Source organism: Trachemys scripta, chromosome 3 (assembly GCF_013100865.1).
Source record: "Trachemys scripta elegans isolate TJP31775 chromosome 3, CAS_Tse_1.0, whole genome shotgun sequence".
Classification (NCBI taxonomy): Eukaryota; Metazoa; Chordata; order Testudines; family Emydidae; genus Trachemys; species Trachemys scripta.
The window spans coordinates 122,981,181-122,995,843 of NC_048300.1; the positions used below are offsets into that span (position 1 = coordinate 122,981,181).

Below are 14,663 nucleotides of genomic sequence, written 5' to 3' on the forward strand. Positions count from 1 at the left end.
CACCAACAGAGGCAAATTTCACAGGATCTGGACCTAGACTACGGAACCCACTCTCACAAGAGATAATGACAACCACACACCTCAGAACTTTTAAAACTAAATGCAAAACTCGTTGCTTTGACTTGACTTTCCTCAGTAACTTATTTTCACTACCCCACAAACCCACCAAAAGACCCCACTATAAACTAATCAAATTATTGCTTCTACAGGCAGTGGCATCTGGTACTGGACACCCAGAACTGTAAGCCACAGTGTTAGCCCTCTGCCTTAGCAAGAGAGCTTTGCTGCTGCTAAGCTGTGTGTCAGCTCCCTAACCTACCAGTCTGTCTGCCTTGCCTGGAAACTTCGAGACTCTACTAGTCTAAACCTTACCTGCACGGTAAGAATCAGTGAACCCCAGTTCCCAAGAGACATCCTTCTGCAATGTCCAGTCCCTCTCACTGGACACTCACAGAAATAAACTTTGCTGCCTCCAAAGAGGCAGAGTACATATCAGCCTATTACAGGGGTGGGCAAACTTTTTGGTCTGAGGGCCACATCTGAGTATGGAAATTGTATGGCAGGCCATGAATGCTCACGAAATTGGGGGTTGGGGTGCAGGAAGGGGTGAGGGCTCTAGAGTGGGGCCAGAAATGAGGAGTTCAGGGTGTGGGAGGGGGCTCTGGACTGGGGTAGGGGGTTGGGGTGCATGCGTGTTGGGGGGGTGAGGGCTCCAGCTGGAGGTGCAGGCTTTGGGGGTGGGGCTGGGAATGAGGGGTTGAGGGTGCAGGACGGTGCTCTGGGCTGGGACCAAGATCAGAGGGTGGGGGGGGGGGGGGAGAGATCAGGGCTAGGGCAGTGGTGCGGAGGGGAGAAGGGGCTCACGGGTGCAGGCTCTGGGTGGCGCTTACCTCAGCTCCCAGAAGCAGTGGCATATCCCCCCTCCAGCTCCTTGTGAAGGCGCAGCCAGGCAGCTCTGCGCACTGCCCTGTCCGCAGGCGCTGTCCCAGCAGCTCCCATTGGCCAGAGTTCCCAGCCAATAGGAGCTGCGCGGGCAGCACTTGGGGCAGGGGCAGTGTGTGGTGCGCCCCGTGGTTGCCCTTATGCATAGGAGCCAGAGAGGGGACATGCCACTGCTTCCAGGAGCCATGCGGAGCCACAGCACGCGCAGAGCGAGAAAAGCTCCCAACCCCGCTCTCTGGCAAGAGCCGGATTAAAGTGTCTGAAGGGCCGGATGTGGCCCCCGGGCTGTAGTTTGCCCATCCCTGGCCTATTCAGAACCGCTGAGCTAACCTATTTACCATTGTGGGCTGCAGCTCTGTGCTGATTTAGCTGCAGGTTGAAAACCACTGGGTTAGCTGATGACTCACACTTCACTTCAATACACAGCACTAAGATGGTTTTGTAATAAAAACAAGAATAAGTTTATTAACAAAGAACAGAGGTTTAAGTGCTACTAAGCAAGAGAAGAAGAGACAGGTATGGTTTACAAACAAACCAAAATAGAATACACTTTCCAGTGACTAAAACTTAATCATAGCAAGTTTCAATTTTTGCCTAAGCAGTTTTCTTATTTACATCAAGTTATCAGCACCTCCCACCTCCAGGCCAGGGGACCCAATGTTTACAGAATCAAACAGTGCTGCTCCCTTTGTTCCCTAAGTGATCAATAACTATATTAACCCTTTATATTAACTAAAGTCCATTATCTCGGTCTCAAGAGCCAGGAAAGCTTTCTGGGGTGCAGACTGTCCTCCAATGTGCTCACTAAGGCCTTGGCTACACTTGCGCGTTATAGCGCAATAAAGCCGCCAAGAGCGCTCTACCTCACTCCCCGTCCACACTGGCAAGGCACGTAGAGCACTCTGACTCCACGGCTGGTACTCCACCTCCCCAAGAGGAATAATGCTTGTTGCGCTCTCGCTGGAGCGCTGCAGCGCCAGTGTGGACACCTAATGCACTCTGATTGGCCTCCAGAAGTGTCCCACAATGCCTGTTCTAGCCACTCTGGTCATCACTTTTGAACTCTGCTACCCTGTCCTCAGGTGACCAAGCATACCCCGTATGGAGCAATGGCGAGGTGCTGGACCTCATCAGTGTTTGGGGGGGAAGAAGCTGTGCAGTCCCAGCTGCGCTCCAGATGTAGGAATTACGATACCTTCGGGCACATATCAAGGGCTATGATGGACAGGGGCCATGACCGGGATGCGGTGCAGTGTCAGGTTAAAGTAAAGGAGCTGCAGAATGCCTACTGCAAAGCCCACGAGGCAAACGGCCGCTCCAGTGCTGCCCCCGCGACCTGCAAATGCTACAAAGAGCTGGACGCGATACTTGGGGACGATCCCACCTCCACCATGGACACTTCCAAGCCCAGCACAGCAAGGGGGGGGGGGGGAGGAGGAAAGCGCAAGCGATGGTGCTGAGGCGAGGGGAGACACCCCAGAATCCCTAGATGCATGCAGCTAGGAGGTCTTCTCGAGCCAGGAGGAAGGCAGCCAGTCGCGGCGGCCGCTGCTGGGGAAGGACAAACAACAGAGGAGGTTCCTGGTAAGCAGCTTTCTTTTCGGGAAGGAAGTTTTTAGGTACGGCTCTTTGGGCGGGGGGGGGGGGGACCATTACTGCACACAGGCAAGCCACATATAGGCCACGGTGGAAGCCGCATTGTAGGAGAAGACCCTCTTGATTCCCTGGTCACCCTCAGCAGCGAGATATCTTCCAGGACGAACTCCTGCGGAGAATGTTGGGACAGTGTTCAGTGTAGGTGCCCCCTGCAGCTGTTAGCTCTCCCCAAGGCACAGAAACCCAGAGGACAGTACAGCCATGGAACAATCAGTCCCCATGTACCCTGTACTTACTCACCATTTCTGGGGCTCCCCTGGGTTACGTGCACTTGCTTTGGGACAGGCAAAGTAGAATTTTGTGATTGCCGTCCTTAAGTGCAGGGGAATCATTGCTCTGTCTGGTGTGTACAATGCTGCCTCTGTTAAGTGTTAAGGTTGCACCTATACAGGCAAAATATAAGATCTCAGCCGCCATTCTTATCACCAGCCGACAGATTGAGAAGACTCAGGAACAGGCTGCATAAAAGCAAAGACGACATGCTGCATGAATTCACGCAGCAGTCTGTAAACGAGAATCGAAAGGCACAGAAGTGGAGGGAAAGTGAAAGGAGGATCTGCCAGGAAAACACGACGCACTGCAGCAAAGCACGGAACGGCTGATTAGCATAATGGATCTCCAAGAGGACTCTATCCAGGCACTCATTGCCATGCAGGCGGAACTCTACCGCACTCACCCCTCTCCCCCCACTGCAGCCCTTGTCCCAAAACTCTTCCCCTTGTGCCTATGTCCCCTCCAACCCACTTTCCCCAACATCCGGGTTCTTACCACTCCCTGCTGCCTCCTACACCCGTAGCTTCACCACCCACTACGACTCTTATCCACTGCACTCAACCCCCCTCAACATGCCTTATAGCCATCCTGAAGTGCAGCACTCAGTGCACAGCACTCCAGACAGGATTCGAGAGTATGAAATCAGGACATACTCAAGCCTATGAGTGAACTGGTCCCCCCCTACCCCCCTGCCCTTTTGGTATTTCTGTTGGCTCCCCCCCCCCCCCCATAAATGTATTTATTGAAAAGAAAATTGAGTTTTTTACTTTGAAAACATACTTTATTAGTGCATAAAGCAAAATATACCTTAGCCCAGGAAAGCAACAAGCACTGCAAGTCAGTGTACCAAACACAGCCACTGCACTTGTCTGGTGCTCTGCATGGGAGTTATTACTGGTGGCTTTCAACCTCAAATTGCTCCCACAAGGCATCCCTAATCCTTGCAGCTCCACGCTGGGTCCCTCTAATAGCCCTGCTCTCTGGCTGCTCAAATTCAGCCTCTGCAGGTGTTGAACCTCCGAGGCCCATGCCTGAGTGAAGCTTTCACCCTTCCCAAATATTATGGAGGGTACAGCACGCGGCTATAACCGCGGGGATGCTGTCTTCGACCAAGTCCATTTTCCCACAAAGAGAGCGCCAGCGGCCCTTCAAACGGCCAAAAGCACACTCCAGTCATTCAGCACCGGCTCAGCCTGTAGTTGAACCATTCCTGGCTGCTGTCCAGGCACCCTGTGTAGGGTTTCATAAGCCACAGCATTAAAGGGTAAGCGGGGTCTCCAAGGATCACAATGGGCATTTCAACTTCCCCTATGGTGATCCTCTGGTCTGGGAAAAGAGTCCCGGCTTGCAGCTTCTTGAACAGGCCAGTGTTCCGAAAGATGCGTGCATCGTGCACCCTTCCAGGCCAGCCTGCGTTAATGTCAAGGAAATGACCACGGTGATCCACAAGCGCCTGGAGAACCATGGAGAAATATCCCTTTCGGTTAACATACTCTGAGGCTAGGTGGACTGGTGCCAGAATAGGAATATGCGTCTCATCTATCGCCCCTCCGCAGTTAGGGAAACCCATTTATTCAAAGCCAGCCACAATGTCATGCACGTTACCCGGAGTCATGGTTCTTCTGAGCAGGATGCGATTAATGGCCCTGCAAACTTGCATCAACACAATTCCAACCGTCGACTTCTCCACTCCAAACTGGTTAGCGACCGATCGGTAGCTATCTGGAGTTGCCAGCTTCCAGACTGCAATAGCCACCCGCTTCTCCACCAGCAGGGCAGCTCTCAATCTCGTGTCCTTACGCCGTAGGGTGGGGGCGAGCTCAGCACACAGTCCCATGAAAGTGGCTTTTCTCATCCAAAAGTTCTGCAGCCACTGATCATCATCCCAGACTTGCAAGACAATGTGATCCCACCACTCAGCCCTGAGTCCAAAGGCGGCGTTCCACGATGGAGAGCATGTCTGTGAATGAGACAAGCAATTTCGTGTCGTATGCATTACGCGACTAGATATCATCTTCGGATTCCTCACTGTCACTTTGGATTTTAAGCAGTCACTCGAATGCCAAACGAGACGTATTGGCGAGACTCGTCAGCATGTTCCGCAGCAGTTCGGGCTCCATTCCCGCAGACTGAAAGGGAAGACAAAGCGCGCTCTGCACAGAAACCGTTGAAAGATAGCACCAAATCTGGACGGAAACACTGGGATTGCTGGGACGGGAAGTGATGCATCACGGAGCGTTGGGACAGGATCCAGAATGCCCCGCACCCATGCCCCCTTCCCACAAGCCACAGCGCCAGAATGGGAAGAGGTGCTCTGTGGGATAGCTGCCCATAATGCACCGCTCCAAATGCCACTTCAAGTGCCGTGAATGTGGCCACGCCAGTGCGCTTGCAGCTGTCAGTGTGGATAGATTGGAGCGCTTTCCCTGGTGCGCTCTCCGAAGGCTGGTTTAACCCAAAGTGCTCTACATCTGCAAGTGTAGCTATGGCCTAAGCTGCTGCTTGTTAGCTTTCTTTACCGTATATTTAAATATTCTTTTAATGTCCTCTGCCAATAATCAAACCGGGGAAACACAAAGTCCTTTGTCTATGGCAGGCTAAGTTTATGCACTGCCTCCCAAAGACATTTTAAGAACATATTTCCAGCTAGGGTGACCAGATACCATATGTGAAAAATTGGGACAGAGGGTGGGGGTAATAGGCGCCTGTATAAGAAAAAGCTCTGAATATCAGGACTGTCCCTATAAAATCAGGACATCTGGTCACCCTATATCCAGCACAAACACAACTCTATAGAACACTTAGGAGACTCACAATACTACAGAGCTAAAATACCACAAAGATTGTAAGTACCTAAATAGATCATACTAATATAGTAATTATAATAATTGTATAAAAATGCCTAAAACCCCACAGTCCAAACCCCATTTTAAAGATAACTAAACAAAGATGTTTCATTCACAAATATTTGTCTTTGATATATCAAAATAATTGCAATGTTATGAAATTGGAAATGGACTCTTTAAAATTTCCCAAACCACTCAATATTGTGTGAGCTGCTATTATGAACAGAAATATGACTGCAATGAATTAGTGAAGGATGCTTGTACTGTACCACTGATGTTACTGATTTAGTGTGCACTAAACATTATAAATAACTCAGCCACACTTTTCAATTGCAAGTTGCAGATCAGCAATTCCTAATTTCCTTTTCAATGCCAGTGCTACTTGTTAAGTGTTTTGCACTTCACTTACCTTAAATATGAAAACAGACTGAGTCAATTTTCGACTTCTGGTTCTTAAGCACTAATGCAATGCTGTTGTATTTGGGGTTAGAATGCTACACAAAAATACTTAAATACCTAAAATACTGTTAGAGAGACAAGGTGGGTGAGGCAATATCTTTTATTGAACCAACTTCTCTGTTGGTGAAAAACTTTTCGAAAGCTTGTCTCTTTCACCAACAGTTGTCCAATAAAAGGTATTACTTCACCTACCGTTTCTGTCTAATATTCTAGGACCAACACAGCTACAAGCATCGTAAAAAGAACTTGCACTCTCATTTCTGGGGGAAAAAATTCAATAAATCAATTCTACTTTCTCATCCCCCCAATTCTAATAAACCACACAAAACATCCATTTAACCAGTTTTCACATAATCCTTTTATATCACTACAGTGGGTTGGTACCATTCACAATACTTTATTTCAGCATTACATAACATTCTTTTTAATAAGCACTCACATGGTCCAGTGGGCTGAGACGTGTACCAGACACCGATCTTGATTCGCCTGATTCAAAACTGGAAGCATGGAGACTAGCATAAAGAAGAAACAGAATATTAACCCAGACCTCATTTTGTTTCCCCACAAAGGATCTTCTCTCCCGCTGCTCGTAAACAAGTGGGAGTATCTCATCTGCAATACTGTTCTTCTTTCCCCATAGTCCTACAGATGCTCTTCAACTGAGGTGTCAAGTAGAATATAGCTCAGTGGGCGTGGGGAATAAAGCAGAGGACTGCCTGCATACTGACACCCTCTTCTACTTATTGCGTGGACAGATACTGGAAAAGGAATTGAAGCTGCTTGAAGACGTATATCTCACTGTAAGTCCTTGCTACAGCTGCTTCTGAGCAGTCATAAGGGGTGGATGCAGGCAATGGCAGTGCAGCTCCTGCAGAAGCCATGCTGCTGGATAGAGGGACACCAGAGAAGGCAGGAACCATCCCTGCAGTTAATTCATGCCACTGTCACAGAACAAAGAGATCTTGCCCTCTGTGAACTATGCTAAGCCACAAGCCTCTCCCACCAGAGGAGAAGATAACTAGTTATTCCATAAGGAAAATAATCTTAAACCTTTTTAAACATTTGGAACTCAAGGAGGCCTTTTCTGAAATAAAATTTTTTTGAAAGGCTTTAGAAACAGAAATTTTATGGAAACAGTGAGATACAAAACCTTCTCTTACACCATACGCTACACACAAAATTTGGTGTAATGACTGCCACAGTTAGTTTCAAGTCACAGGAACTTCTAGGACATAGAGTTTAACAATACCAGTGAGCATCATTAAAAGATGAGAAAGTCTATACTACTAATTACATCCTAACACAGGAAAAAAAAGGACCACAAAAATTAACAACAATCAAACCTCTTGCTGCTAAAATATAATAAAAAAAATCTTAGTCTCTGTACCTAAAAGTGGATGGTGGTCTATTTTCTGGTGTTCGTGAAGAAGCAGATCCAAAAAGTTTCCTTTGGTCCTCTCTAGGTGTAAATGGCCTCTGAGTTCTTAAAGTCCTTAGTGCATTTCGTGCTTCATTTATTATCTCAGCACTGGTCTTCTGCTTAGGTGCTGAAGGTCTATAAAATGGTTCTGGCTTTTCTACATTTTTATTCTTTGAAGAATGCATTCTTCTACAAAATACTTTACAGGAAGCACTGTGTATAGGAGGCACAAAATACAACACTACTTGCAAGTGATTAATAATTAAGACATTAATAAATAATTCAGTTATCCACATGCAGTTAAAATAGGATTTAAAAAGAACAAAATCTGAGACCAGGATGAGGGTGGGGAAAATATTCTCAGATACCTCTAGAAATCTCTTTTTACCATTGGAGTTCAAATAATATTGGTCTCCCCTCTTCATTTTTCAATCCTATGGAAAATGCACCTTTACCTCAATATAATGCTGTCCTCGGGAGCCAAAAAATCTTACCGCATTATAGGTGAAACCGCGTTATATTGAACTTGCTTTGATCCGCCGGAGTGCGCAGCCCCGCCTGGAGCACTGCTTTACCGCGTTATATCAGAATTCGTGTTATATTGGGTAGCGTTATATCGGGGTAGAGGTGTACTGCAAATGTATACAGTGTGTCCAGCTCAGAGTGAGTTTAAAAACAAAACCCCACACAAACAAAAACAAAAACACCACACTTAAAGGATGCAATGCTTTCAGAGTCACACATAATAATTTCCAGACACCCTAGAAAATGTCATCAAATAACACTATTTCAACACCCAAAAGCTAATGATTCAGTGAACACCACAGTGATGTCACCACAGCAGAAACTAGACAAAGAGCACGTAAAGAGAAGACTTTCTTGATCATATACTTAACTTATATTGCTTGTTTTCTATCAGTCTTATCAAGTTCTCTATTGTAACAAGCTAGAAGAGGTGCTCACCTGAAAACGTCAACTGTAACCAGAGCCAAGGAAAAGCAGCATAAAACTAACTTTTGTAAGAACAAACATTCAAACATTACACAATGAATTATGAACTAAAAGTGCCAGTCAGAGAATGATCCCACATGTGTACCCTTACAGAGCCACTGAACGGCAACAGGCTTGCTTCCAAAAATCGCCAAGTCTAAAAAGTCAGTCAATATCCCAGTTCAGATCTTTGTAGACATCATTTTTCAGCAGGTTTACCATCCTCATCCAAGTCAGAATTCTTCATGAGGCTGAAGTTGGTTCCTTATTAGTGGTACCAGTGCCTTACTCACGGTTCCCAGTTCCTTATTCAAAGGCCAAAATTATTTGACATTAATATATTTTAAGATTTTTTTAAACATTTCATCAAATTAATGTGATTTAATGTGATAAAAATTAAATTACTAATTACTTATTTATTTATTAAATAAGGAGCTGAGTTATGACTGTACATGATGAAACAATGCTTGGATCAACCCAACTGACATGTCCCTATGACCCACCAGACTGTTCTGAAGGACCTGGGACAAGTCACTCCCCAAGCCGAATCTTTGTTCCTGAACAACATATTGCAACATCATACCACCATCCCACATTGTGCATAGGGCTTGAAAAGGAGCTGGGTTTTGAATGGTTGTATGAGACAAAATACATACTGGGTCACTCCAAGTTACACGTCCCCATGATGGTTTTACATTATGAAGAGATGAGAATATGCCACTCTCCACACTGAACCTTTATTTCTGGTCTGACAAACATATTACCCCTAGTTTTATTGTTTGTTTGCATTGTTAGTTAACATGCAATACGCACACAAAAATTAAAAAAAAAAAAAGCAATATTCAATCAACTTGCAAATCCAACTGTAATGTTTTCACAGATATGATAGCTACAGATGAAGTCTACAGGAATTTTGCTTTGTTAGCTGAATTAAGAACAGAAAAATGTCTAAATTTATTGAAGTTTGTTTGTGTTAGAGATACAGACATTTATATTTAAGTTGTGTGTTTTGCTCTTTACACAACAAAAATAAAATGAAGACAGTGGTTGGGCACAGTTGGGTTCCAAATAAACATGTTTATTAACTATATACAAACGTACAAAGTCTAGCTTAATGCACACTGCTGCTCTGAGTGGTTTCTAATGGCTTCTAAAATATAGAAAACAGTGACCATCACTAGAATGCCCACAAACTACTTAAAAGAAATACTAACCTATTCCTCTATACTAAAATTAGTTGAACCAGCTAGTGTCTTTGCTGCTGTACGTGCCTCATGGCAACAATAATGTGGCTTGGTACACTTTAATGGAATTTAGAGAACTCTATCTCCACCTCCTTTTCCTTTTAATTCCAAAATTCCACCACAGAAATGCCAGCCATAAGTCTGACCAAGTCTGTGGAAACATACAAAATGATTCCCAACGTTGTGCATTATCTCCAACAACTTTGTATCTAAAATGACAACAACTTTGCTTTAATGAACTCCATGGTTCATGCAAATGATTTTGATTGTTTCAAATATTGATTAGTTCAGTATAAGTAATGTTTTAAAAGTTAGTGCTATATTCGAGTTACATGGAAAAGTGTTACAGAGAGGGCAGATGAAGGATTTTTCTGGGGAAGAGGCATTTAATTTCAGGTTTCAGTAATGCCAGTTATATATTTTTCCCCATTAATGAGAATTTCTAATTGCTCTTACTTGCTACCCAGACTTCAAGCATAAGTATACAAGCAACTGAAAAGTGTCTTTTCTTCACATTTGTCGTCACATTAGTTAAAATTTGTTCATAACATCTTGAATGTGAGTTTTATACCACATTTGCCTCTTCAGCACCCCCCTTTGTGTTAACGCCATCCTACCCATAATAAATAGCTAGTCTCCAACTGAGAAGGTTAGCCCTCTACGTGTGAGATGCAGGCCCTTCTCCCACTGCAATGGGGCCCAATGTTACACAAAACCAAAACCTTCAGCCTCACACCAGTCATGCAGCCAAAAGATCACCTTCAGTATTTTCTGCCTTCTCCTTCAATGGACTGGTAAAAATCTCCAAAAAGATCAACTGGACTTTCCTTTTCTTCCACTTCCTTCCAATATGCCTGAGATTTTTCATAATCTGTGTAGCTGCACGTGGCACTGTCTCATTAGTTCCAAGGAGTATCGTCATCAGTGGAGACTTGCCAGATAACTTCATAATCCTGTTTAGTCCTGCAATTACATCTTGTAACTTCTCTCCAAGAAGACAGTACACCGTCCTATTGTCCCAAGAGAAGTTCTTCAACTATCCTAATGATGAATCTCTCTTGGTTGCTGCTTATTTCATACCACAAGAACACCCATCAGATGTGTCCCCGGTAGTTTTCTGTTCCATTCCTCCAGAGACAGTTTCTTTTGTAGTTGGCTTGCTGGGTTTGATACTCCTAGTGGAGTTGAATGCCTCCCGGTTCCTATTTCCTTCTTGGTCACAAATCACCTGCTCATTCCTTTCATTTCTACTCTCTTTAATTCCCTTAACACTGATCCTTCCCATGTGGCATCTGTGACAATGATTTCCAAAATTCTGTTGTCCAAGAAATGTTCATTTTCTCACGTGCTGCAATTCATGTTTTCAGACCACATATCTTCTTCTCCCAGTACGGCCACCAGCTTGCCTTTCATGCACCAGAAATCTACTCTGTCTTCCAGCAGAAAGGACAACATAGCATATCCAAGGAAGGTCACAGGATCATCCAGATCTACTACCTGGAGCAGAGTCATACCTAAAACAAGAATCACGCTTCCTCTCTAAACTGCCACTGAAACTCATCCCATTTGCCACTTCTGTTCATCTGATAACTGACCTACACACTAGCCTCAATGCTCAGCTTCCTCCCTTGCAAACAAAGAGGGAATAACCACCTTAGAAACATCAAATACAGGTTTCGTTCAAAGACACAAGGGTGTCAGTGACAAGGCCCACACTGAAACACAAACAGACCTGCCTCTCCTGGCCAGTTCTGGAGCCCACAACTCAGTCACTCCACCCTCATAGAGAACAAAGACAATAGATGGAACAAACACAACACTCACCAAATCCCTGGACCTGAAAGCATAGGTTCGACAGCTTTCACCCTCTGAAACATCTGTTTGCTGCTCCTTTAACCCTGCTAAAGGGAGTGGACATGTTTGGAGGTGGGCGGAGGAGGGCGGGTGAAATGGGCAATGCTTTTCCATACAGATAAAGGGCTTGTCTATACTTACGGTTATATCAGCACTGCTGTGATCAATGCAGTGGTATTGATTTAGCGGGTCTGGTGAAGACAAGGTAAGTCGATGGCAGAGCACTCTCCCATCGACATCTGTACTCCATCTCCTTAAGAGGCAGAAGGTAAGTCAGTGGGAGAGTGTCTCCCGTTGACACAGCGGAGTGTAGACACTGCTGTAAGTCGACCTAAGTTACATCTACTTCAGCTAGATAACTGAAGTAGCGTAACTTAGGTCAATTTACAGCTTTAGTGTAGAGCAGCCCAAAATTTCAAGTAAAGGAGTTCCATGTTTCAACTACTTCAGAACAAATTAACAGTTGAAGGGACATGTCATTTGGGGTGACCTGAGACTTATTTTGTCAAGTAGAGCCAGTCAAAATCCAGTTCTTTATGCAGTCACCATTTACAGTACAGAAGTGGAATGGGAGCTTCATGTGCCAGCATGTTTCACCGGAACAAAGCTTCAGGTCAGGGAGTTACTTGTCTCATCTCCTTCACAATAGTCAGACGGCCACATGGACCTGTCATTTGGCATGAACAGAGACTTACTTCGTCACATACACCAGTCAAAACCCAGCTCCTTATTTAATTATTTTAATTCATAATTAAGTAATTATGCAGTATTATTATAGCTATGTTGGTCCCAGGATATTAGAGAGATGAGGAGAGTGAGATAATATCTTTTATTAGACCAATTTCTGTCTCTCTCACCACCAGAAGTTGATCCAATAAAAGATATTGCCTCACCCACCTTGTCTCAATTACATAATTAGTCATTTAAATTTGTCACATTCAATCAAATGAATTTGATAAAATTTCTAAAAATGTAATCCTACACTGATATATTTTTAAATAATTTTGGCCTTTGAACAAGGAACTGGGAATAAGGAGCTGGTGCCACGAATAAGCAGCCAACTTCAGCCTCATGAATTTGTCTTTTGCTCCACGATTGGTTCTCAACCTGCCTACCATTTTGGGACACATCCAATACTACCTGTATGGCCCTGAGGATGTCACATGGGCCACAGCTCTGTGCAGATTGGGCTGCGGCCCGCAGGTTGAGAACCACTGAACTGTTCCACTAACATATTGAAGAAAAAGTATGTTTTGCCCAGTATTTGATTAAGCATTTCGCAAGATGCAAGCTGGTAGCTTCTATCCCTTTATATCTATTTATGAGTAAAAGTGAACAGCAGAAGAGACTGGCAGATGCCTTCTTTGATCTTTCTAAGCCCTGAAGCAAAACCTCACTTTTCCCACATCACTGCTCTCATATGGTTTACTTCCTCCTGCTTCCTATGTTGTCATGCTTCTTTCCCAACTGCTCCTTTTGTGTCTCCTTCCAAGTAGAGAGATTGTCTCCAAAATAGTCTGTACCAAAACTGCCTGAGTTTATAGTCTGGTTAAAAACAAAACTATTAGTTGTCCATTGCTAAGGTGTAATTTTAAAACACTACCTCCAACACAACCCAGGCCCATATTAACAGCATTAAAATAAGCTTTCTATTTTTTGTGTCATTTTGTTAATACAGATGGTAGGGTGTTTTTTTTCCCCAATGTCATGCAATAAAAATAGAATGAACAGCAGCAAAAGGAGCTGATCCTACAGTCCTTAATTAATACAACACAACTCCTACCACAATCAATGGAAATTTTGACCAAGACTAAGCCCCAATATAACCAGCACCTGTGGAGTAAGAGCTGACCTGACCCTTTAGAGAAAACTAAAAAATTACCCGCAAAATAAGAGGGTTGGATTTATTCAGATTGCTTTTAAACACAAAAGGTTCCTCCACCTAATCTCTTCTAAAAAACACCCATACCCTACAGAACGAGGAGTATTTGTGGCAGGTATCACAAGGACTCTTCCTTCTTTTTGCTGATACAGACTAACACAGCTACCACTCTAAAACCTGTCACCATATGCTACGGTAAGCTTACGCTCCCTGATTTTGTCTTCACACTGTAAACTAGTCAGCAAAGAACTTTATTAAATGTTTGCTCTAGACCAAATCCTACCTGCCCTTCCTCTTGTATACGAGTAAACTTTGTTTGGATGGGCCATTTTCCTTTTGCTCGCATGCCTTTGTGTCCTTCCTTCCCTGTTCCTATCACGGCAAAGCTACGGGGAGTAGATTTTGCACCCGGCTATATCAATACAAATTACATAACTAGGGGAAGAATAATAAACAATATCCCCGACCTCAAGGTATTCTGGTCATTTCACAGCCTGGGGAGGGAAGGGGGGTCAGGGAGCCTCCAGCGGCTCCTGCCCCGGCGTGGGGGGGGGGGGGGGGGGGGCGGGAGCCTCCAGCGGCCCTGACGCCGGGATGAGCGGTGAAACGGGCAGCCCGTTTCCATGGCAACCATACACAGAGCGGCCCCGTCCCGGGTTCCCGTCCCTTTTGGGCTGTGCGAAGGCACCTTGTCGGCGGCTCTGTGCTAAGCGGGTCCTCTCCGCGCCGGTCCCCACTCCTGCCGCCGTTGACGGCCACGCGGCGCTTTCCCCCCAGCCCCCGGCTGTGTCGAAGGGCAGGCGGCTCCAAACAAGCCGGCCGGCTGGACACGCATCGCCAGTAAGCATGCGCAGACAGTAGCAAGCGCATGCGCAGAGCTGACCTATCCCAGGCTGTCTTCTGAAGAGAACGGGGCGGTGGCAAGTAGGGGGCGGGGCTTGTGCTGGGCGGGGCTCGTGCTGTGGGACTGAATGTGGGAAGCTGGCAGGAGCGGTGCGCTGGAGGCAATAGCCTAGTGCTGTCTCCTGCTGTTCACCTCCCAGCCGCAGGCGCCACGAGTTGCGGGGGCGCGTGGTAGGAAGCAGTGAGGGGCTGTA

At 45.4% G+C, this 14,663-nt stretch overlaps 1 protein-coding gene across 3 annotated transcripts in view; it reads right to left on the reverse strand.

Moving 5' to 3' along the window:
- The window catches only part of ARMC2 (armadillo repeat containing 2), a 106,582-nt gene extending 92,185 nt beyond the window's left edge, over nucleotides 1-14,397 (reverse strand). Inside the window, exons 1-3 of one of the 3 annotated variants that reach the window (XM_034765908.1) lie at nucleotides 14,255-14,397; nucleotides 7,564-7,809; nucleotides 6,616-6,688 (exon numbers count right to left, since the gene is read on the reverse strand). In XM_034765908.1, coding sequence (XP_034621799.1) covers nucleotides 6,616-6,688; nucleotides 7,564-7,781 — 291 coding nt within the window. In that variant the 5' untranslated portion in view covers nucleotides 7,782-7,809; nucleotides 14,255-14,397. Of the gene's footprint in view, nucleotides 1-6,615; nucleotides 6,689-7,563; nucleotides 7,810-13,849; nucleotides 13,950-14,254 lie in introns of those variants that run through there. The other 2 variants (XM_034765909.1, XM_034765910.1) reach the window with 2 other exon arrangements.
- Nucleotides 14,398-14,663: the final 266 nt, after the last annotated feature.